We start from the raw sequence: 24,026 nt of genomic DNA on the forward strand, positions 1-24,026 counted from the left end.
TCCATTGTGTATATATATACACCACATCTTCTTTATCCATTCATCTGTTGATATCTAGGCTCTTTCCATAGACTGGCTATTGTGGATGTTGCTTCTATAAACATTGGGGGGTGCACGTGCCTAAAGGAAAATCTTATCTATGACTTTCCCTTTTAAGAAAAGAGATGGTTTCTAGTAGGACTTAATTTTAAGATAAAGGTAGAGGAAATTTTCAAAAAGCCTCAGTATCAAATTCCCTTAGTCGGGGGGATGAAAGGAGGCAACTCTCTTTACTATGAGTTGGTCATAGCATGTTAAGAACCAATCTTGAAATGCTATATTGTTTTTTTAAATGACATGAATTTCTAGAAACATTTTTTACTTAAAGTGGTAACAGTTTGTATCTTATTGTCCATATAGATATAGATCCTTTATAAATACTAGTATTGTAAATAATGTCAATATGTATTATATTTATACAAAATAAATTTACTGTATCTACTTTTGGTATGATGATGTCTTTTAAGTCATATATTTTTCTATATTTAAAGATGAACCACATGAAGGGGTTTTCAGAGAATGAGGCATAAAGCATATTCCCCCTTTTAGGGATCGTTGCATGCCATTTTTCTGTGTCCTGTTGCCTAGTACCAGAGGGAAAGGGCAGAGGAGATGTTCTCCTTCCCAGTGCACCTTTGTTTTTCCTGACTTGGGTTTCTGGCCTGAATCTGGAACTGCTTTTCTAGTGCTGATCAATACTAAGGAAATTTCAAGGACCCCTTATCTTAAAGTCCAAACCACATAGTGCTTTGCACACAGGACTGCTCTTCCAGCCACATCTCTGTGCCACAAGTGGTCACTGTCATAATGTTCATTTCATGAACCTCTTCATTTCATGAATCTTTATAGATCACGAGGCATTGCCTGTATGCTTGGGAATACACCACTGGACAAAAAAGCCAGCCTTCAAGAAGTTTATAGTCTGATAATAATTCTTGCTCCATTTAGCCACTATATGTATTTACCCACAAGAGCTGATAAGTAAATCGTTGCCTTACTGTGGAGGCTTCAGCCCTAGCTTGTTTTATTTAAGGGAATTTTAAATATTTTATTGGGATCCACCCCGACTTGCTAACTCCTCTAATGAACTTTAAGGTAAGAGATCCCTAAAACAGAGCCCAATTTTCCACAAGTTAGAAACCAATCTACCCAAAACTGATGAGGTTATCTACTATTACTCAAATGTGAAACGTCTCAAAACTTCCTTTAACCACCTTTGGCACAAGGGATGCAAAGCGCGCGCGGCTTAAGTCCTTGATAAGGCCGCTCTGGCGGGGCAGTTTCCCTCCCAGCCGATAGGGGGCAGCGGCCCTTCAGAGGCTCGGTTTTCTCATTCCCCCACCCAGGGAACGTCACGACCTCACCTAGAGGGAAGAAGGGAGGGCCACAGAATCCCTACTGCTCTAGTCCCTTGTGCCTCACCCCTGATCCTGGCCAGCTCTGCCTGGGCTCACCCCTCTGCCCTTGCACCTAGTGCCCACCTCAGCTCTAGGGCTCTTGGGCACTGATCTCTCCTGGGGGTGTCTGGGTGGGGCATTACATTAAACTTGTGAGGAGGGAGCCATTCCCTCCTTATGGCTCATTATGTAATTTTCTCTAATGAGAGCTTGTCAGAGAATTTCCCCCTAGATTTCAAAGTGAGCCTTAGTAGCAGAGAAGAGAAGTGGGAAAGGAGACAATCAACCTCTTTGCTGAGGCCCCACAGTCCCTGGTGAGTTTGGAGAGCCCTCGACTGCCCAATATACACCCTGTGACCCCTAGTGCTCCATTTGGGTGCCTTGTCAGGCTGGATGTTTGGCCCTCTCAGGCGTGGGGGTGGGCAGCTGTATTCTTGCTTGGTTTTGTTTTGTTTTTTAAATTAGGGTCCAAGCTGGAGAAATCCAATGGTTAGAGGCTAGGGATAGGCGGTATCTTCTTCTGAGAAAGAGTGACACTCCTGTCCCGACAATTGCCACATTCTGAGTTGCCCCTACAGGAAAAGCTTCCGTCTCGGCGCCACCGTCGCCGCAGCTTCCCCTGCCTTGGAGAGCCGCGCGTCGCGGCCGGGCTCCGGGGGTGCACCGCGGACTTTAGCGTCCGCGAGCCGAGGCCTCCGTCTCTTCCTGAGGTTGCTTATTAACTCACTCTCGTGCCTGCACGAGACGGACGGAGCAGCGCCCTTGACTTGTGCGACAAATAGGGCGAGAGCAGCCGCAGCCTTTGGATCCGTATCTTTTGGGAAAAATGGAACGGCCCGGGGTCCTCACTGGCCTCGGCATGTCTAAACTTCCAGTAGTTCTTTTGTTAAGAAACTCTGCCTGCAACTCCTGCACAGAATCGTTTCCTGAGTTACAAATGTTGCCAAGGTGTCTCATAACCTTCGCTAAGTAGGTCGGCCTGTTTAAACAAACAAATGAAAGAAGAAGCAAAAAGACTGGAAATTAAAGCTTTTCGGGTTTTTGTTCCTCTGGATGTTGTCAGTAGGCCTTCCATTTAGACATTCTTGAATATCGTTGTATGGTTGCATGGTACACGATGATTGTTTTGAAATTTTGCTTGTATGTCTAGTGGGTAGGTAGATCTAGAAGACGGATGTTCCTGTTCTTGTAAGAAAAAAAAAAGGTTGGGGTGGATTGCATATAAATGTAACATTTAATATTCTTTGTAGTAGCATTTCAGTCTTTTAGGAAGAGTTCAGAGAGAGACACAAATCAAAGGCATCAGACATTCCTAAGATATTTTGTTTGTGTTTCTGCCACACAAAGCGTATAATTCCTGCCCTTGGGGAATAGAAAAGACTAAAGAAATATAAATATAGTTACCTTTTTCTGATTTATAGGACCTTCTGCAACTTCTTAAAATCTTTTATGAAAGCCCTGGGGAAATGTATCTTTACAGAAATTTTGCATATGATACTAAAAGTTAACAGACGTCTCTTAGTGAATTCTAGTCAATTGCTTTAGTATACACAATAAATGCTGGACTCACCTCAAAGGATTGGATTTTTTAAAAAATTTGCACTGAGTGTTAAAAGTCAGGTGGAATTTAAGGGAGGGAAGAAGAGCTTAGAATGGTATGTTGAGGCATAAAGAACATCCCAGTTTGACCCTAAGAGAGGCCCCTCTTGGGACCTATAAGAGATAAAATGGGAAGGTGAAGTCAGACTATAAAGAAACTCTGTGTCCACAGTGGCAGGCATGTTTCAGAGGCTTAACAAATATTGAAAAAAATAAAAGGAGAAGGATCGAAATTTCATCCTTTGGCCATTAAAGAGACATTGATGGCTCTGAAGCAAGAGTATAAGGATGTTTCAATGCCGTAAGATACTGTTGCAGTATCAACTGTGCAGACCACTAATGGTTTTGCCTTCTTGGTGCTTCAAATATATACAAAGATGGTTCTTGCCTAATAGGGGCTTTTCATGTGCACAAAGTCATATATATTAAATGTATGTTCTGGATACTCAACAGTAGCTGAAATTTTACCTGAAGGGTTAACTGGAAGACCTTCAAGACTGCGAGAGGTTTTATGAACCCCTTGAAATTCAGCATATATTGTCATTTGTAGTGTGAATGAAGTGAATTTGTGTTTTCTAGTGAGAGAAACCTTAACTACCATCAATTTCAAAGAGATCTTTGACCCACTGTACTGGAAAAAATAGAATCATTCTTTTATGTCATATTTATATATTTTCAAATTTTGCATCCCCCAGAAGGAAATACATTTTGCATCATGACTCAGCACACTGACACAGATTAAACTGAAATAAAGTCTTAATGAGACTATTCTTACCCTCACTATATCTGATGCACTCTTTTCTATTTTCATTAAAAAAAAAAATGACCTACTGAATTAATTTTGCCATCCGTAAGTGGCTCACAACACAAAGTTTGCAAAAAACTGTTTTGGATGACAGCAGCCTACATTCAGTTGATGGTAGTGTGGCTGGTGGAAAAAGGAGCTGTTTCTGATGTCAAGAACACGGACTTAAAATTTTGAATCTGAACGGAAAAAGGACAGCACCAATTATACTCTCTTTTTTCTGTGGAGAAGATAAGTAGAAATGAGATCTTGGCAAATTGAAAAAACTCAGGGCCAAAACTGTAGGACTCTTTTTTGTTTTCTGAATGTTAATTAGCTCTAGAGCAGTAAAGACAGCATTCTCGTGTTTTTTGCTTTGTCCCTCAAGCCAGTGAAAATACTTAACCTTCAACGCCTAACTCATATGTCTCTTGTATAGGGTTTTTCCAGAGCCTCACTCCTAGTGTGGTGGTTCTGAACTCCTTTTGTTCGTTTATTGAGCACTTTGTTCATTTAGCTTTCAGGAAATACCTCTTACCTATAAAGAAACTTAACCATTGGTACAGATATTTTCACTGACATTGAATTTTTACAACTTTTTGAAGTAGATTATATTGAATCCATTTCATTTGTTTCATACATTTAGTAAGTAGTAGAACAAGATTGACTTGAGGTCTAAGACACTACTACCTATATAAACTGACCGTTTCTGTTTTTCTCTTTAGCACTCCTTCCTAGTGTGCTTCATATCTTTTAGCACATGGTAATTTTTAAAAATCTGTTTTCTCATTAAAATATCAGCCCTATAGAACAGAGATCTTTTCTGCCTTGTTCACTGTCAAGTCCCAAAATCTCACAGTGCCTAGTAAATATCTTCCAGTAAATGCTTACTGAACTTAGATGTGAATACTAGGCACTGTTAAATAGTAGAGGTTCATTGAAAACTACAGTTGTTTTCCTTAGAACTCTATTAGAGATGGGTCATCTATGCAAAGGACAGGGTGTTGTAGAAGATACAATAGGCTAAAGATGAGGGAATGCTAACTTTCTGAATACAACTGTACATACCCATTCAAAAAGCAGAAAGGAAAAAATAAGTAGCCTATAACTCTCACCTAGAAAAGTTGCTTCACATTTGAGAATGTTTGTTTTTAGTCCTTGTGTGTTTTGCATAGTTAAAATCGTTTAAATAAAATTTTGTTTCTGGATCTTTGCATTTAGTTTGTCATTAACATTTTCTCTTTGTCATTAAACATTTTCCTCATACATTAACGAAAAAATTTTTTGTACAAATCTTTGTTCTTTGTCTTTGCTAAGATGTCACCTTCTCACAAAGGCCATCTCTGAATTGTTATTTAAAAAAAAAAAAAAGGGCATTTTCTTCCCTGTCCCAAGCATTTTGTCACTAGTCCCTGCTCTAATTTTTTCCATTTCGCTTTTCACCGTTTATTGGTATCATATATTTGTTTGTTGTCTGTCGAACCTCACCAAAGTACAAACTTCACAAGGCAGAGTTTGTTTTAATACTATCTGCTGTATCCCTAACACATAGAAAAATGCCTGGCCCATAGGAAGCACTTAAGAAATATTTGTAAATATTTCTTAGAATAGTGAATAGAATAGTGAATGAATTATTTAGTCGTTAACATTTTTCAGACTCTTCATGCACATTGACACATTAACTTTTCTAAGAAGTTTATAGCAATTTAGACTTCCATCAGTACGTGAAGAATGCTTGTTTTGTCTAATTTTTGGAGTTAAATTTGGTCTTAGAAAACATACTGATCGGGGATACCTGGGTGGCTCACTTGGTTAAGCAGCTGCCTTCGGCTCAGAAAACATACTGATCTGGTGATTCCATGGTCATGGTAGAAGGAGCCGCCATTAGCAAAGACATGGAAGCATGAGAAACATGGTAAATTCAAGGAATTATAAGTAGTGTGTATGGCTAGAATATAAGGTTTAAAAAATGACACCTCAAATCCTTTAGAGAAAGGGAAGGCTTTGAAGATTATTAAGAGGTAAAATAATATTAAATACATATGTTAGAGCAGTCTGGCAGCAAAATATTATAGTTGCAATTAGATGAGTATTACTGGATTTTTAAGTCAAGAAATTTGGAACTAAATTGGTTGTAGGTTGGATTGTCCATGGTCAGTGAAGTCACCTGTGTTGGTGGCAGGAAAGGGACAATACTCAGTGTCAGAATTTTCAGTGAATAATGATTTTAGAGCATAGCTAATGATTTGACAGTGTAAAGTCATTAGAAACTGTCGTATAACTGATTGAAAAGAATCTCAGAGGAAGTGATTTTTGGTGAGGGAGAAAATAAGCCTTGTTTAGAGGCCTGCAACATTAGCACTGTCCTTGAGCTGTGTATATGTATATGTATGGTGGGACTCTAATGATGGCCATCTGGACTGGCATAGTCCATCTTCTGGACCTCTGTGCTGGAAGTCAGTATGCTCCCTGCTTTCTGCCCAGCCACAGTCATCTGTGTTCTTGTGTGTCTTACCGATTTCTGCTTCTTTCTGCTTCCTTATAATTCCGCTGCTTGACTCTGGGGATGTTCATCCACTTATTTATTGAACAAGGATTTATGGAGCCCCCACCATGCACTAGATGCTAGGGATACGGTGATGAAAAACCAACACGGTCCCTGCAGTCCTGGAGTTGGCAGACTTGCCCCTTGTACTTGGGCAGGCAGTACCTGTGATTTTTCCTGTGATTAAGAATCTGTCTCCCTCTCAGTTTTACTCTTGTTTCGTTTTTTCCTCTCTTCCCCTATGATCCTTTGCTGTATTTCTTAAATTCCACATATCAGTGAGATCATATGATTATTACCTTTCTCTGACTGACTTATTTTGCTTAGCATAAATTTAATTTTCTGTAGAAACTGTATCTCTTTACCCTGTTACTGAATTCTGCTTCATGAGCTTCCTCATTTTTTAACTTAAAAGCTGGGAATAGGGGCGCCTGGGTGGCTCAGTGGGTAAAAGCCTCTGCCTTCAGCTTAGGTCATGATCCCAGGGTCCTGGGATCGAGCCCCGCATCAGGCTCTCTGCTCCTCGGGGAGCCTGCTTCCTCCTCTCTCTGCCTGCCTGTCTGCTTACTTGTGATTTCTCTCTGTTAAATAAATAAAATCTTTTAAAAAAAGCTGGGAATAAAATCTGGACTGGTAATCCAAAACTAATTTGACCATTTTCTACAGTCAGTAGTCTCTCTTCATCAGAATAATTCTGTTTATCAATATATCAGGGTAATTGATAACCTCTAATATCTTTTTGTTTCATGAGAAAGTCTAATAGCTTCCAGTCCTTACGACTCCAGGTTTCAAGTTTTTAATGTTGAGGATTAAAAGGCTGCATTGTCCTCACTCCTTATGCCTTTTTACCATCTTAAAACAAAAAAAAATTGGTATGTTTAGAAAAAAGTGCAACAAAATCAATTTATTTTGAGAATTCTCTTTAAACCGTGGAGGTTGTTTAAAACAGTATGGCTATAAAACTAAATTTGTCTTTTACTAAACTCATGGAGCAAGAAATTAGGAGGAGTTTGATCTGGAAGTAGCCAAAAGGAGAATTCTTACAGAATATTTAAAAGGGTTTCTTACCCTTCTTTTTTTGAGGATTTCTCCATCTGACAACAGAAGATTAGAGTCAGTGCTGAAGTAAGCTTTTTGAGTAGCTTAGTGTTCAGTGGACTTTTGATTGAAGAATTCTATCTATCAGTAGTAGAAACAAATTGAAGTGGTCGCCTGCCTCATGATAATTATATCAATAACCATGTCTATGCTAGTCTTCCATCTTTTGGTAAATAGACCTTCCAAAAATGGAAGTTGCCAATCCTACTATCGTTTTAACCTTCCTTTTCCTCTTCCTGGCCTGCGTAGTGATTAATTCCAAAGATAAGCACATAACCTAAGCTGAGTCAATCAGAATCTTTACCAACATTTTAAAATTGTGATTAGAGAAGACTACTTTTCCTTTCCTGGTGCTTTACTAGAAAGTAGAAAATAAGCCACATAGGGAGAATAAGAATAGAGATAATAGGAAAGAAGGAAGAAAGGAAGGGAGGGAGGGAGGAAAAGGAAAGAAGGGAGGGAAGGAAGAAAGAAAACTAGAAAGAGAAACGAAAGAGAGAAAGAAAGAAAATAGAGATAAGGAGATTCCTCACAGCATCATAAGCCCAAGTTCCAGTTTTTGCCAAGGTCAGCTCTGCTTGGATCCTAGCATGTATCCTGTTTTCCCCACCCCCTGCCTTTCTGCTTAAACTAGGCATAGTTGAGCTTTTAGTGACTAAAGCAAAGTGACTAAATCCATTATCATAAATGCCTAATTTTATGCCAAATAACCTATTTCATTCTTACTAATTTTTAGCGTTTCCCCCTTGCTAAAACTTTCATTTATCAGAGTGAATAATACCATCCTCTGGGAATTTCTAAATTTTAGTAAAATGTAATACATTTAGATATGATTTGTAATTTATTTATTGTTTTAGAGTGAGAGAGAGCACAGGAGGAGTTGGGGGGTGGTGGCAGGCAGCGGGGGAGAGAGAATCTTAAGCAGGCTCCATGCCCAGTATGGTGCCAACACCAGCTCCATCTCACAGTCATGAGATCATGACCGGAGCCAAAATCAGGAGTCAGATGCTTAACCAACTGAGCCACCCAGGTACCCCATAATTTGTGATTAGATAGTTAGCCTCCTTTTTGCATATGGAAAAAAATTTTAATGAACAAGATTATATGATGTATTTGAATTATTTTACGGATCTATTTACATATAAATAAGTATTGTATTCCTTGATAGTTTAATGAGAAAAGTAAGTAATAATAAAATTGAGATAATAGATTGGACTTTATATCATTGTGTCTGTGCCTTTCTAGACTTGAATCTTAAGTTAATAAGCTGACAGATAATCTAACAGGCTTTACAGACACATAACAGGCTTTACAAGTAGGAGAAAGTAAGTACTTTGATACTGCAACGTTCACACCATACATATCTATGTGTGGTTGGAGAGGGGTCCAAAGGGCAAAAATTGTTCTTAGTCTGCCTTTCTGGTCAAATCCACTCCCTAATTTCCTCTCATTTCTGTTTCACTCAATGCAAATGAAGTATATGCTCATTGAAGTATATGCTCATTGAAGTATCTCAAAAACTTTCCCTAAGTATTCTTTTTCTAGCCAGTTTGAATTACATGGATCTATAAAACAATATGCGATAAGAGCTCTAGACTACTTCAGTAATGCAGAAGGTTTATATATAAAGAAGTAGAAAGGAGTGCCTGGGTGGCTCAGTCAGTTAAGCATCTGACTCTTGTTTTCAGCTCAGGTCATAATCTCAGAATTGGGAGATTGAGCTCTACATTGGGCTCTGTGCTGGGCATGGAGCCTATTTAAGATATTCAGTACCTCTCCCTGTGCCCCTCTCCCCCTGAAAATAAATAGAAAGAAGTAGAAAATTGATGTGATGTACCACAAAATGGAATCTACCAAATACATGCATGTGTATATTTTTCTGAAGAGGGTGGATAGATTCTCTAAGCTTAGAGTTTGTAACTCCAAAAGTTATGAATTCATTGTCATTTCCTGCTCTTTTCTTCAGAAGCCAAAAAACAAAAAAATCTAATATCCCTAAATTCGGTACTCAGAATACTGTTCCCAAGAATATCAATTTTCAAATCCTGTAGCATTGTATTACCCGTAGCATTGCTGATGACAAAGTACACAATTAGTATGAACCTGGACGTACATGTATACCATGCACATATGTGCATCACACGTAATACCCTCATATTCTTTGGTCTCTTCTTCCAAAATGATATTTGATTTATTGTAATTGTTTGCTCATTTAATAGTACTGAGATTTAAGTTCAGTCCTTTCTATTCATGTACTTTTTAAATAATCAAACATTAATAATATATATAAATGGTTTATCTACTTAATTTTTCATTATGAGGTAGGTTGTCTGGTTCTAATGTGTTGATAACACCATTGATTTTAGGATTTCTGGAAAAGGTTGCTTTAAACTGGGTTTTTGTTTTCTACTTACAATTCATTTTTTATGTGTGGTAATACTTGTAGGTATTGCCACACATAAAAAATTAATTTTAATTTTAAAGAAATTTTAAAGAAACAGATGCTTACTCAGTGAAAAGTAAGTCTGTATTCTGGCCCTTTTCCCAAACTTCCAGTTCTCCCTAGAGGTAGTCACTATAATTATTTTCTTTGGTGTTCTGTCAGGTAGTTTTTCTTCTCTATAGGTAGCATTTTAAAGCTTTCCTTACATATATCATGCGTGTTTCTTAGTAGGTTTGTGCCTAAGTGTTATGGGCTGAATATTCCCCCACTCTCCCAAAATTCATATTGAAGTCCTGGCCCCCCCAGTACCTCAGAGTGTGACTGTATTTGACCGTGATTTAAAGAGGTAATTGAGTTAAAATTAGGTCATTAGGTTAGGCCCCAATCCAATATGACTGTTATCCCTATTAAAAGGGATTACAACACAGGCGCAAACAGAGGGAAGATATGAAGAGACAAAGAGAAGGCAGCCGTCTACAAGCAAAGGAGATAGGTCTCAGAAACCAACCCTTCTGACAGCTTTTCTCAGAGTTCTAGTCTCCAGAATTGTGAGAAAATTTAGATTTTTTAAAGATTTATTTATTTCAGAGAATGCTTGACAGCTCAGGTTGGGAGGGGGGCAGGGAGATGGGGCAGAGGGAATGAATCTCCAGGAGACTCTGAGCTGAGCGTGGTGCTCTCTCACGACTCTGAGATCCCGCCTGAGCAGAAACGGAGAGTCAGTCGCTCAACCAGCTGAGCCACCCCAACGCCCTTGTGAGAAAATTAATTTTTATTGTTTGAATTATCTAGCCAGAAGTAACCTTGTTAGCCTTTGTTATGTCAGCCCCAGCAAACCAATACAGATTTTTGGTACTGGGAAGTAGGGTGCTGCTGTAACAAATGGCTAAAAATTTGGAACTGGGAGACAAATAGAGGCTGGCAGAGTTTTGAGATGCATGCTACAAAAAGCCTAGATTGCCTTGAAGAGATTGTTGGTAGAAAGAGAGATGCCAAAAGCAATTTGGGTGAGGATCCAGAAAGAAAAGAGAACAGTAGAAAAGCTTCTGTTATCTTAGAGATACACAGATAGCTTCATGAACAGAATGTTGATGAAAATAATACACATTAGAGGCACCTGGGTGGTTCACTTAGTTGGACTCTGGTTTCAGCTCAGGTCATGATCTCATGAGTCGTGGGATCAACCCCTGCATGATGCTTTGTGCTTGGTGCTCATCAGGGAACCTGCTCGAAGATTCTCTCCCCCGCCCCTACCCCCACGCATGGGCACGCTCTCTCTCAAGTAATAAATCAATCTTAAAATAATAATAATAAAGGGACACCTGGATGGCTTAGTTGGGCCTGTGACCTATCTTTGAATCTTTCTCCCCTTCCTGGAAGGATAACAAATGTTTGAAACCAAATAGCTCTATTGGCCCATGTAGAAGAATCACACAAGTCCAGTGGTTTTTCTCCAGTTCATCCGATCTATGTCCCCTCGGTCCAAGCTGGCAACATTTCTGCTGTTACAGAATTCTCAGAAATCTTACTGCCTTCCCTGCAGTTCATGGGGGTGGCAGCCCAGAGGACACAGGCCCAGGGAACAGCTCTGTTTCCTCTGTTGGTTCCAGAGAGGATGAAGCCACTGCTTTTCAGTCTAGTCTTTGAAAAGTAAAATTGTTTGGTCTTGAATAATTTTTTTAATAGATCTTTTCAAAATACATAATAGCAGAGAGAATAATTTCATGAACCCCTATATAAACTTCACCAGTTTTCAGTAGTTGTCAGTGCATGGCCAGTCTTGTTTTGTTTATTCCATTCTTCCCCCGCCTACCCCAGCTGGATTATTTTGAAATAAATCTTAGCTATCATGTGTCTTCATTTGTAAATTCTTCAGTAAATATGCTTCATGAGTATAATTGTGAAAAGGCATCTTTTTATTCTGGCAGGACTTTTTGGCAATTAGAACATGGCAACCATAGAAGAAATTGCACATCAAATTATTGAACAACAGATGGGAGAGGTATGTTTGATTTACAGTTCATTTGCAGATCCATCAAACCTATTTAAATCAAATGTATACGGGTGCCCTGGTGGCTCAGTCAGTTAAGTGTCTGCCCTTGGCCCAGGTTATGATACCAGGATCCTAGAATCGAGCCCCACGCCAGGCTCCGTGCTCGATGGGCAACCTGCTTCTTCCTCTCTACTACTTGTGCTCTCGCATGTGCTGTCTCTCTCTCTCAAATAAATAAAATATTTTTTAAAGTAAGTAAAGAGGGGCACCTGGGTGGTTCAGTGGGTTAAAGCCTCTGCCTTTGGCTCAGGTCATGGTTCCAGGGTCTTGGGATCGAGCCCGGCATCAGGCTCTCTGCTCTGCGGGGAACCTGCTCCCCCAACACCCCGCCTGCCTCTTTGCCTACTAGTGATCTCTGCAAGTAAATAAATAAAATCTTAAAAAAAAAAAAAATTAAAGTAAATAAGTCAAATGTATATGCTAGGTTCTGAAGGTACAGAAATAAAAGATACTCTCAACTTTAAGGTAGCTTTAAATCTAGTGGGGAGTAGTTGAATCATCCCACAGTTAGGATACGGTGGGAAGGGCTATAATAGATGACTGTATGAAGTGTTAAGGGAGTGCAGAAGAAAAACAGCTAATGAAGAGACCTGGAAGAATTATGCCCTATTCCTTACTAAGAGGTACCATAATCCAAAGGTTTTCAAAGTGTCATCTAGTGACTCTTTTCAGAGAGTCAGCAAGGTCAAAACCATTTTCATAATAATAATGGTTTTATTTTTTTTTTTTATTTTTCCAGGGGCTATCTGCCATGTAATGATATGGTATGATGAAACATGTCAATATATAAAAGGTGTACATCATTCAGTGGGCCAAAGTGATATTACAAAATCACTGACAAGTGAAGGATTCATTCAAATGGCAGGATAGATCAGTGGATTTTAGTATAGTTTCTGATTTCACATTGCAGCTAGTCTTTAAAAAGCTACCACTTGTCAAGTTTGTGCTGTGAAAGAACTGCCACACAGTGCATGCACCTAAAGCTCTTCTCTAAGAAATAAGTTTGTTAGCCATTAGAATTGTGTTTACTTCACGGTAATATTAGTGATAGAAATAATCCACAGTGAAGTGAAGCCTACAACAGCTTAAGAGTTACATGGTAAAATTTGTTATGAACTGATTCAAATTCACATCTTAAAGGTAAAATGGAAGACTGTTAGGGAAGATGGTGGTGGAGATAACCTATGTAAAATAAGATTGACAGCAGTGAGAAGCACACCCAGAAAAGGAGGACATGCTGGCAACAGGGGTCAACAAATTCAAATTGGCAGCAGTTGTAATCGTTACAGTTCTACTCTAGACAAAAACTGATTAGTAATTCAGAACTTCGTTGAAAATTTTGCATAGAAAAGAATCTTGAAAATAATTTTAGGGAAATTTTTAGGGAAATGGGAAAAAGTTGGAAACAAATCAACTTTGCAATTTTGAATTTGAACCAAGGAATTAAATTAGCGTAATGAGTTTACTCTGTAAAATATTTGCTCAACAACAACAAAAGCCCGCTGTGCTGGGCCAGTTCTCTAATTCATAAATTTGCTCATCCCCAGGCTCCTCCAAGTCAGTAGATAGCAATCCTGTCCTCCCAGTTGCTCAGAGCAAAATTTGGTAGTCATCCTTGCCTTTTTTCTCCTTATATTCTGCATCTAGTCCATCAGCGTATCTTGTCACATATCCCTTCATAAACTGTCCCAAACCCCATCATTCTTCTCTTCTAGCATGGCCACTACCCTGTACCCTGCTGGCATCTCTGCCCATATGTAATTCCCAGATGCTGCCAGTGTGTGAGCAGTAGCATTCTTTCTGGTCTCCCTTAATGCTTCTCTTGAACATCACAGGCTATTCTACGAAACTAAATCTAGAATTACCCTTTTTGAAAAAGATCTTGCCACTCTGCGCTGTGATCTTCCAGTGGATCTTCATTTCACACAGGAGGAAATCCAGATTTTGTAGTGCTTACACAGCCCTATACCATGTGGCTCCTGCTGGTGCTTGGATCCCATCTTTTACCATAACCCCTTCTGCCACATAGCTCTCTTGAAGTGCCTCTTGCTTCACATATGTGAGACACACTCTTCCTGCCCCATGGCCTCTACCTGTATCCCAGGTAGAGGATGAACTTCCTCTAGCTAGCCCTAAGCTTTGGTCTGCTGCGTCACTCAGGTCTGTGCAGAAGCCATCTCCTCATGGCTTTTGTTCCATCAGTGACTGACCAGCTCTACCCGGCTTTAATTTTTCTTTGTAGCACTTGATTCCATCTGAGAATATTATTTGCTTATTTGTTTTTTATCTGCCTTTCCTCACTAAAATAAATGCTTTATGAGAACAAAGGTTTTGTTTTGTTTATTGCTATATTCCAGGACCCAGAACAAACAATGCTTGGCAAATGGAATGCTCCCAGTAAACATTTTTCTAAATGGAAGGTGGGAGGGAAGGGGAAGGAAAGAATCAAAATAGTGAGGTCCAAATGTTTTTATTATTGTACCTTTATTTGCACATTTGTTTTTCTATAGGATGGGATTTTATGGGAGTAGAATTGCTAGTTTAAAAGGTATGTATGTATGTGTTTTGTATTGACTATATATGTAATGGTATGCTTTCCTAGCTTTGTCTGAAGGTAGGAGAAAATGGTGCCCTTAGAGGGAAAAAAAAAAAAAAAGATAAGTTGAATTGATTACTAATTTGACATGATTGTGTTAGATTGTTACCGAGCAGCAAACTGGCCAGAAAATCCAGATCGTGACGGCACTTGATCATAACACACAAGGCAAGCAGTTCATTCTGACAAATCACGATGGCTCTACCCCAAGCAAAGTCATTCTGGCCAGGCAAGATTCCACTCCAGGGAAAGTTTTCCTCACTACTCCAGATGCAGCTGGTGTTAATCAGTTATTTTTTACAACTCCTGATCTATCTGCACAACATCTCCAGGTAAATAACTTCAGAGTGTCTTTTCATTTTACACATGAAAGAATTAAAAAGCGCGTCATAAGTATAAGTGATGTTAAGACTTTATGTCCTACCTAGTCTGTAGGAAAAGTTGCATAAAATTATGTGCTGTGCAGATTATCTGTGGTGACTGCCCTTTCCTATATGCCACGGTACTCTTTCTCACGCACCCTCACATCCATATATTCAGGGGGGAAGGGGTTGTTAGTTTCAGATAATAAGATCCACTCGGGTTAGTTTGTCCAGGAAGGGGTTTCATAAAGGATATAGAGAATTCACAGAATTGTTGGGAAGGCTGAAGATACAGCTCCAGTTCAGGTTTCCAAGAATAACCACTTAGAGGTGCTGCAGAACTAGCTTCTAAGAGACCTGCTGCTTCTGCATGGTTAGGAAACTACCCAATTAAAAGCCTCTTCATGGTAGCAGCACTTTCCAAGACCACGCTGCCTAGGCAACAAGAAGCTGCCAGATCAAGAAGTCAGTATTATGGCTGTGTCTTCGACAGATGTCACCTTGGTTGTCATCTGTATCTTCCTTCATGTAGCAGACCATTTTATCCCCACCATCTGCTTTAACACTAGAAGTCAGTCAGTCGTCTAGATTAACTTCACATCATTTTAATTTTTGCTAGTTAAATATTTTTTTAGCAGTGACAGTGTCTCAGACTTTCCTTGTATTTGATGGCCTTGACAATTTTGAGGTTTACTGGTCAGGTATATTGTAGATGACCCTGCTATGGGATTTTGACTACTGTTTTTCTCATGATTAGACTGGGATTGTTGGTTTTGGTGAGCAGGATCACAGAGGTTAAGTGCCATTTTCATCACATCACATCAAGTGTACTTACTATCATTACGTTTTATAACTGGTGACATTGATCTTCACCACCTGGGTGAAGTAGTATGTATCACATCTCTCCACTGTAAAGTTGTTCTTCTAAAAAAAATTTCTCTGTTTCAAGAAAAAAAGATAATATTGGCAATTTGCCTACTTTATGGATCACCCCCCAGGGCAAAAAAACAGAAACAGGTATAGGATAAAACTCCCCCGGGCCAAGAAGATTGGATTTCTGATCTAGTGACCTAAAGGTTGTGGGCAAGTCCCTTAATATTTCTTCTACCCTTAGGAATAATAGCAGATAAAAGATTAGCACCATTCACAATAGATGCACTATTAAGAAAAAGAGTGATACCTTTCATAGACACTTTCAAAGGACAGCTATTTTTTTTAAGTTTCTGTTAAAAACTAAGTTTTTAAGATAAGAAGAAATTATGCCATTATCACATAGCAAGGGACAGCTATTTTAAGGACTGTTTGAAGTTTTTTAAATCATAATTACTCCTGAAAGCATTCATACCTCTAAGAGATGAAAAAGAGTCCAAGTGGAGGATTGGTGTTGTTTGAAAGCCAGGAGGCTCTATGGTGAATACCAGATCACATTTTGGGGATTGAAGTAATCTCTTCACGTTTCAAAAGATTGGGGGAAAAAATGATTAAAAGGTTAGAAGATAGGGGCACCTGGGTGGCTCAGTGGGTTAAGCCTCTGCCTTCAGCTCAGGTCGTGATCTCGGGGTCCTGGGATCAGGCCCTATGTTGGGCTCCCCGCTCAGTGGAGAGCCTGCTTTCCCCCCTCTCCCTGCCTGCCTCTCTGCCTACTTGTGATTCCTATCTCTGTCAAATAAATAAATATTTAAAAAAAAAAAAAAAGGTTAGAAGATAAAAGAAAAAACTAGTGCTTCTATTAGCTGCAACTAAGTGATCAGCTCTTTATATAATTTAAGAGAGTTTGTAATTTGCCCAAGGCCTCTCCACCCAGTTCCACTAAGCTGCTACTGTATATCAGACTCTATAGCCCAGGCTGTCAATGATTATACCTGATCCAAATCTTAGATAACTCATTGATGGAATATTTATCAATCTTTTCCATAATTATAAGTAAATAACTCAAAAAAATTTTAACTAATCTATTTTTAAAATTCAATTATCTTTCTATGATTTTATAGATTATTTTTCCATGTGGAAAAATTTTGAGCTGTTTAAAGACATGTCATGATAGGGCTGATAATTGCTGCAGTAATTTGATATGTTGAATGAATAATGAATAATAAATGCTTAATAGGTAAGATACATTAAATGCTCATGTATTTGAGTGTTTAATAGTGTTTAATGAGATTGTTATGAAACAAATTTAAAAGGCATTTTTCCTATCTTTTTTCTAATAACATTGAAATTTTTCTTTATATATAAAGAAAATTAATAGTTTAATTGATATATGCATAATAGAGTTCAAAGTCTCAGAATAACTTACAAGAAAGAAAACAATAAATAAGACTGGCTATTCTTTTACATTTTACTTAAAAGCATTATTAACAAATTATTGTTCTGGTTTTTTTGTTTTGGGGGGTTTTCTTTAGCTCTTAACAGATAATTCTTCCCCGGACCAAGGACCAAATAAGGTTTTTGATCTTTGCGTAGTATGTGGAGACAAAGCATCAGGTAACATTTTAAAAATAACCTTCTATGTGTGTTGTGTTGTTAAAATAACTACCACACTACCATGTTTCTTCTTCTCAAAGTAAAAAGAAAAGAGCATGTTGTTTTTATGATTCATATTTGAAGCCTATAAAATTTAACTGATTTTTTCCCCAAAGCTTTTTATTCATCTAAAGTTTTATTTTACTTGAATGCAATTTAATTTGTTCTTCCAATGACATATAAATGCATATTTTGAAGAATTGTGAAAAACAGTAAAAAAAGATTTGCTTATGTATTAGGATGGCAGAGAAGAAGAGGGAGAAAAACTTAAGCAGACTCCACACTGAGCTTGGAGCCCCACACAGGGCTCAGTTTCATGACCCTGAGATCATGATCTGATCCAAAACCAAGAGTCAAGGACTTAACCAACTATGCCACCTAGGTCCCCCAAAGACTTCTGCTTTAAAAATTTTTTTAAGCTTTTATTTATTTATTTGGCAGAGAAATAGAGAACACAAGCAGACAGAGTGACTGGCAGAGGGAGAGGGAGAAGCAGGCTCTCCACTGAGCGGGGAGACCGATGCAGGGCTTGATCCCGGACTCTAGGATCATGACCTGAGCCGATGGCAGCTGCCTAACCAACTGAGCCACCCAGGCACCCTGAATTTTGCTTTTTAAATGTAAACTGAATATGTGGAAATTTTTCTTGAAAATAAAGTCAGTTTTGTCAAATGAATTGCTTAAAAATGGGTTGTGTCCTTATTAATACATAACATTGTTGCTAACTTACCTGCTGAGCCCTGTTGCTAGTCCACGTAAATAGAATTGAGATGGAAAAGCTCTGATTACTCTTTAATGCTGTGCATAGCTGAGCAGCATTTCTCCAAATACTATTACTAGTACTCAGGTTTATGTCATTTTAGTTATGGTCATTGTTATTTTAGGACAGGAAAGCACCCATGTTCACTCATATATAATCTTTAATCTTTTCCATCACTTCATTACAACAATCTCCACTACAGCTTTTCCCAGAGTATGTTCAATTTAATAGATGTTTATCAAAGAAATGGCCTGTGAAGTAGTAGGTTAATCAAAGTGTGACAAATTTCTCCAGAAACTTAAAAAGTGGAATCTACAGTGAAAAGAGATTACTATAGGGGTACCTGAGAGGCTCAGTTGATTAAATGTCTTACCCTTGATTTTAGCTTAGGTCATGATCTATCATCTCACGGTTGTGAGATCGAGCCCCATAGAGGCTCTATACAGAGCGTGTAGCATGCTTAAGATTCTTTCTCTCCTCTTCCCTCTATCCTTCCTCACCCACACCCTCCCCAAAAAAGAGAATACTGTAGCTCAAATACTAATTGATGTATCTTTTTTCAAGCAGAGTTTTCAGAATAAAATATCCTTATATAATGTAAAAGAATTATAATTTATAAGTGATCTCAGAAGTGAAAATAGTTTTTACTTATGGTGTTATGGGTGGTTTTGCTTTTCCTCTTTCCAAAATTTTCCATATCATTGTTAAGGTTACTTTACAGAATTAAAAATTCATACTATTTAATATATTTATCAAAGAATATGGTTGTTTCATTCTCTGCTTAGTAACTCCTAAAAAATGTTTCCATGTCACAGACTCAAAAATCATCTCACTACATATATTGTTGTTACTTAAAGGGAAGAAATGGGCTTATTTCCATTTCTGTTCAAAAATACATGACTTTTGTTTTCTTAAACATCTTGTCTCTAGGGCGTCACTATGGAGCAGTAACCTGTGAAGGCTGCAAAGGATTTTTTAAAAGAAGCATCCGAAAAAATTTAGTTTATTCATGTCGAGGATCAAAGGACTGTATTATCAATAAACACCATCGAAACCGCTGTCAATACTGCAGGTTACAGAGATGTATTGCGTTTGGAATGAGACAAGATTGTATGTATTAGCTTTAAAGGAGAATAAAATTTTAAGAATTCAGCCAACCTCTAGAAATATGTCAGTTAACACAATATGTGAATATGTATGCTTTTTAATTTACAGTATTCCAACTAACGGTTTAAAAATGTGTACATATGGATATATTTTTATTCATTCAACAATATATTTATTGTCCATATGCTATTCATGTATATATGTTTGAACTTGGTTTTTAAAAACACACCTAACTAGATAACAGTTTAGTTTTCTATTAAACTACTAAGGTGATGATAAGTTGGGTAGCTAATATTGATTGAGTTCTCACCATACCTAACTCTTTGTATAGCATAGGAATTAACTTATTTCTTCTCATAGCAAAATAGTGTGCAGTAAGTATGACTCTTAGCTATTTTACATTTGAGTAAACAGATTTAGTAACTTGCCCAAGGTTACATAACTAATAAGTGGCAGAACTCAGATCTGAATCTTGGCAGGTTTTTTTTTTTTTTCCCTCAGAAAATGTGCATTTAACAACTAGACTATCTCCTATGTATCATGAAATAAAATCCTATAAAATAAGTGAAATATACTACCTGTATTTTATAAATGAAGATTATAAACAGTTGAATTACTTCTCAAAAATCTCCCTGCCCTTAACTAAAAAAGATTGAGTTTTTTGTGGCTATTAGTATTATTTTCAGTCTGTCAGATATTATTTTTTTTTTACTCTCACATAGATAGGTAAGAGACTCCTATCTTCAGTTTTTCCTTCTTGATGGTGAGCTTTTAAAAAATAAGAATTTCTCTACATTTCTACCACAGCTGGGTCAGGGAGAGAAAAGAGAACAAGAGATGCAAATTATTATTCCAAAGCAACTTTGTTGAAGTTGGAAATAATTTCTAAAGATGATCTTTAGAGTTCAATTATGATAACTGTCTCCCATGAACAACATTGCTGACTGAATGGTTACATTTATAATTGCCTATACATTCCGCACTGTGATGTAATAGCTTCATGCATTTTTGTAGCTGTTCAGTGTGAAAGAAAACCTATTGAAGTATCACGAGAAAAATCTTCCAACTGTGCCGCTTCAACAGAAAAAATCTACATCCGAAAAGACCTTCGAAGTCCATTAGCTGCAACTCCAACTTTTGTAACAGATAGTGAAACTGCAAGGTATAGTACAAACCAGCAAAACCTAGATTAAGTAGCTGGTCCTTTGTTTTTCTTCCCAGTGAAACTAAGGCTAAAATGTGTACTTGTTTGTTACAGGTCAGCAGGACTGTTAGATTCAGGAATGTTTGTGAATATTCACCAATCTGGAATAAAAACTGAGTCAACTGTGCTGATGACACCAGATAAGGTGTGTTTAGTGCAATTAATTTAAAGCATAAATTTTTTTTAAACTTTTAATATTTTTTCCCTTTTCTTCATCTCCGCCATTACTTTGGTTAGTTGGTCTGGTCTTAAATATTCCCTATTACAAGTTGCTTTTTTAAATGAGCCACTATTTGATAGTGTCAAGTGACAGCTAAAACAGTTTAGTAACAAATTTGATGGCTTTATTCAAGGGAAAACAATCCATAGATCAGGAGAGCACTCTTGCTGAGGGATTTTGGGCAAGAGTGATTTTGAGAAAATGTTAGAAGCAGCAATATGGAAAGGGCCTTACTGACTAGGAGCTTGAAGATTTCCTTGTAAGGCTAGTGGGTCCTGCTTCTTAGGGTAAGGTGAGCTAGTTAAAGCGGAGTTGAGGATTGTGATTGGTGTGTGTTATGTTCCCTTGACAGGTGTTTCCTGTTAAGTGTTTGCTGCCTTGGGTTTAGATTTGTGACCAGGATAGCTTCCATTTTGTGTGTCCTCATATAGGAATAACTATCAGTAGAAATGTTCATTATTGCCCTAGGACAATTATAGCTTCAAAATGAAAGTAACAGACAAAAGTCTTACAGGTTTCTTTTATCTCAAAAGTCCTCAGGAATAGAAATTTATATTAAGTGTGAAATTGCTTTTTTCTTTCTTTTTTTTTTTTTAAAGATTTTTTATTTATTTATTTGACAGATCACAAGTAGGCAGAGAGGCAGGCAGAGAGAGAGAGGAGGAAGCAGGCTCCCTGCTGAGGAGAGAGCCTGATGCGGGGCTTGATCCCAGGACCCTGGGATCATGACTTGAGCCAAAGGCAGAGGCTTTAACCCACTGAGCCACCCAGGTGCCCCCCCCCTTTTTTTAAGATTTTCTTATTTATTTTGGAGAAAGAGAGCATGAGCAGGAGGGGCAGAGGGAGAGAGAATCTCAAGCAGATTCTGTGCTGAGCACAGAGCCTGACTCAGGACTTCATCTTATGACCCTGAGATCACAATCTGGGCCGAAACCAAGAGTCAGATGCTTAACCAACTGCTCCATCCAGGTGCCCCAAGTGCAAAATTCTTAATATTTCTTTTATACTCCCCTACAGATTTTATAGTAACAAAATACTTAAAATATTTCAGGTGAAGAGAAATTCCTAGCACATCTTTTACTCAAAACATTGACTTGAGTCAAGAGTAGGAATAGAATTGCAAGAGCTTTCATTATGTGTCTAAGTTACCTGGTTTCTCTTAAAGGTTGGAGTCTTTGTTTTGAGCAAGGAGTCTCAAGGGAAAAAGGCTTACTTAGATGGAGCATGTGGCATTTATGCAGTGTTCAAAAACCCCTTATGAGAATAAAAATTTCTCCTGAAGATTCATGTCTAGAAACAGATCTTAGGGAGCCTATGAATAGTATTTCTCTCAGCCTGTAATGAAATCTGGTTTTATATAACCTATAAGAAGATTATTCTTCCTGGGACGCCTGGGTGGCTCAGTTGGTTGGACGACTGCCTTCGGCTCAGGGCGTGATCCTGGAGTCCCGGGATCGAGTCCCGCATCAGGCTCCCAGCTCCATGGGGAGTCTGCTTCGCTCTCTGACCTTCTCCTCGCTCGTGCTCTCTCTCACTGTCTCTCTCTCTCAAATAAATAAATAAAATCTTTAAAAAAAAAAAAAGAAGATTATTCTTCCTATTTATGGCTAGATTTATTCTATATTAGTTTTTTTCTTTTTCTTTTTCTTTTTTTTGATATTCTTAAGGGACTCTTCATACATGAGCTCTGGAATCAAATTTCATCTGCCACTTACTAGCTACATAACCTTGGGCAAATTATTTGACCTGTCAGTGCTTCACTTTCCTTCCTCATCTGTAAAATAGGGCAAATAAGAGTTTCAACCATACAGGTTGGGCTTTAGCATTTTGTTATTAAGTGGGGGAGATTTGACTTTTTACCATATATTTTGGAATTAGAAGATTTTGCTTCACCTTGTATACGTGATTCAAGGTTAGGATGGTAGTTAGGACGGCACTGACATACTAACTCCTTTAGGAAGGGAAGACAACTATGTTTTGTTGAGAAATTACTATTTTCCCAGATACTGCTTTTCTATATGTCTTTGTATTAAATTATAATAACAATCTTGTATGGTAAGTTTCTGACAAAGTCTCAAAACTGTCGGGTCACAAGATGCAGTCTTTTTGCATTGCCTAAGAGTCTTCATTGGCAAAAACTTAAAAATCTCGCTAGGTAGGCATGTTATAAAATGGAAGAAAATTGATGTGTTTAAGTTTTAGTTGAAAATTAAAACACTTAAAAATGTTAACTCCTTTTATTCAAGTATACGAAGCCTGGAACAGTGGTTAGAGCATAGGCTTTCTCATCAGACCTGACTTCCCAGTCTTGCCTCCACTGTTTGCTGCAGAATGACAAGAGGTAATTCTTCTTGTCAGTAATAAAGGCATGATGATTCCTATTTCACAGGGTTGTTACAAGGATTAAATAAATTACATATATAAGTAGGAACCAAGTAAGAACTCCACAACTAGTAGGTTTCTCAGTAAATGATCCTCAGATCATTTGTTAATTTGGGAAGCACAAAAATTGTTTCATTCTGTTCACTGAAACTAATTTCACATAAACTGAAGAATTGATAATAACATGAAACATCAAGGAAACCTGTGTTTTTGCTGGATTAAAAGCACTTTAAAACAGAAAAATTAAATTTCATTAAAGGATTCTGTCAGTTGGCCATAGAAGGCAATTGAAGGGATTCTCATTAGGTTAGGATGGAATAATTTGAGTATTTAAACAAGAGTGATTCACTTAAATGTATTAAATATATAAAAATCTATGAATTTAAAGTGGTACTTAAAACTCACTTGTCGCCAGTAGAGGTTGCTAAGGGCACTGACTCATTGCTCTGAAAATTGATAAAGAAAAATCAAGCACCTGTCTGCCTTTCTTACAGAAATTATGTTTCTGGGTAGTCAAAGAGTTAAGGAGAGAGAATACTTTTCACAAAATAATAATAGCTAATTAGTGAATAAAGAATATATACATGATTAACAAAAATGAAAGCTAAAGACAAATGGGAGAATATGCAATGTATAGCAAAAGGCCATTATCATGGGCTCCTGGGTGGCTCAGTTGGTCAGGAATCTGCCTTCAGCTCAGGTCATGATCCTGGGTTCTGGAATTAAGTCCCGTGTCAGGCTCCCTGCTCCCTGAGGAATCTGCTTCTCCCTCTGCCCCTCCCCTGACTCATTCTCGTAATCTCTTTTTCTCTCTGTCAAATAAATAAAATCTTTTTTAAAAATTATCTTAAATATGTAAAGAGATTTTTCACTTACACAGCACCTGGTATTAACACATTTAACACAGTGGCTGA

The 24,026-nt window shown here is 37.9% G+C and overlaps 1 protein-coding gene across 2 annotated transcripts in view; it reads left to right on the top strand.

The window, feature by feature from the left end:
• Nucleotides 1-11,829: 11,829 nt before the first annotated feature.
• NR2C1 (nuclear receptor subfamily 2 group C member 1) overlaps nt 11,830-24,026 on the top strand; it is a 33,792-nt gene continuing 21,595 nt past the window's right edge. For both annotated transcript variants that reach the window (XM_044226664.1, XM_044226665.1), the window contains exons 1-6: nt 11,830-11,907; nt 14,656-14,886; nt 17,319-17,400; nt 19,130-19,309; nt 20,321-20,468; nt 20,565-20,655. In XM_044226664.1, the coding sequence (XP_044082599.1) occupies nt 11,854-11,907; nt 14,656-14,886; nt 17,319-17,400; nt 19,130-19,309; nt 20,321-20,468; nt 20,565-20,655 (786 nt within the window). In that variant the 5' untranslated portion in view covers nt 11,830-11,853. The remainder of the gene's footprint in view (nt 11,908-14,655; nt 14,887-17,318; nt 17,401-19,129; nt 19,310-20,320; nt 20,469-20,564; nt 20,656-24,026) is intronic.

The sequence above is a fragment of the Neovison vison genome, chromosome 12 (assembly GCF_020171115.1).
Source record: "Neovison vison isolate M4711 chromosome 12, ASM_NN_V1, whole genome shotgun sequence".
Classification (NCBI taxonomy): domain Eukaryota; kingdom Metazoa; phylum Chordata; class Mammalia; order Carnivora; family Mustelidae; genus Neogale; species Neogale vison.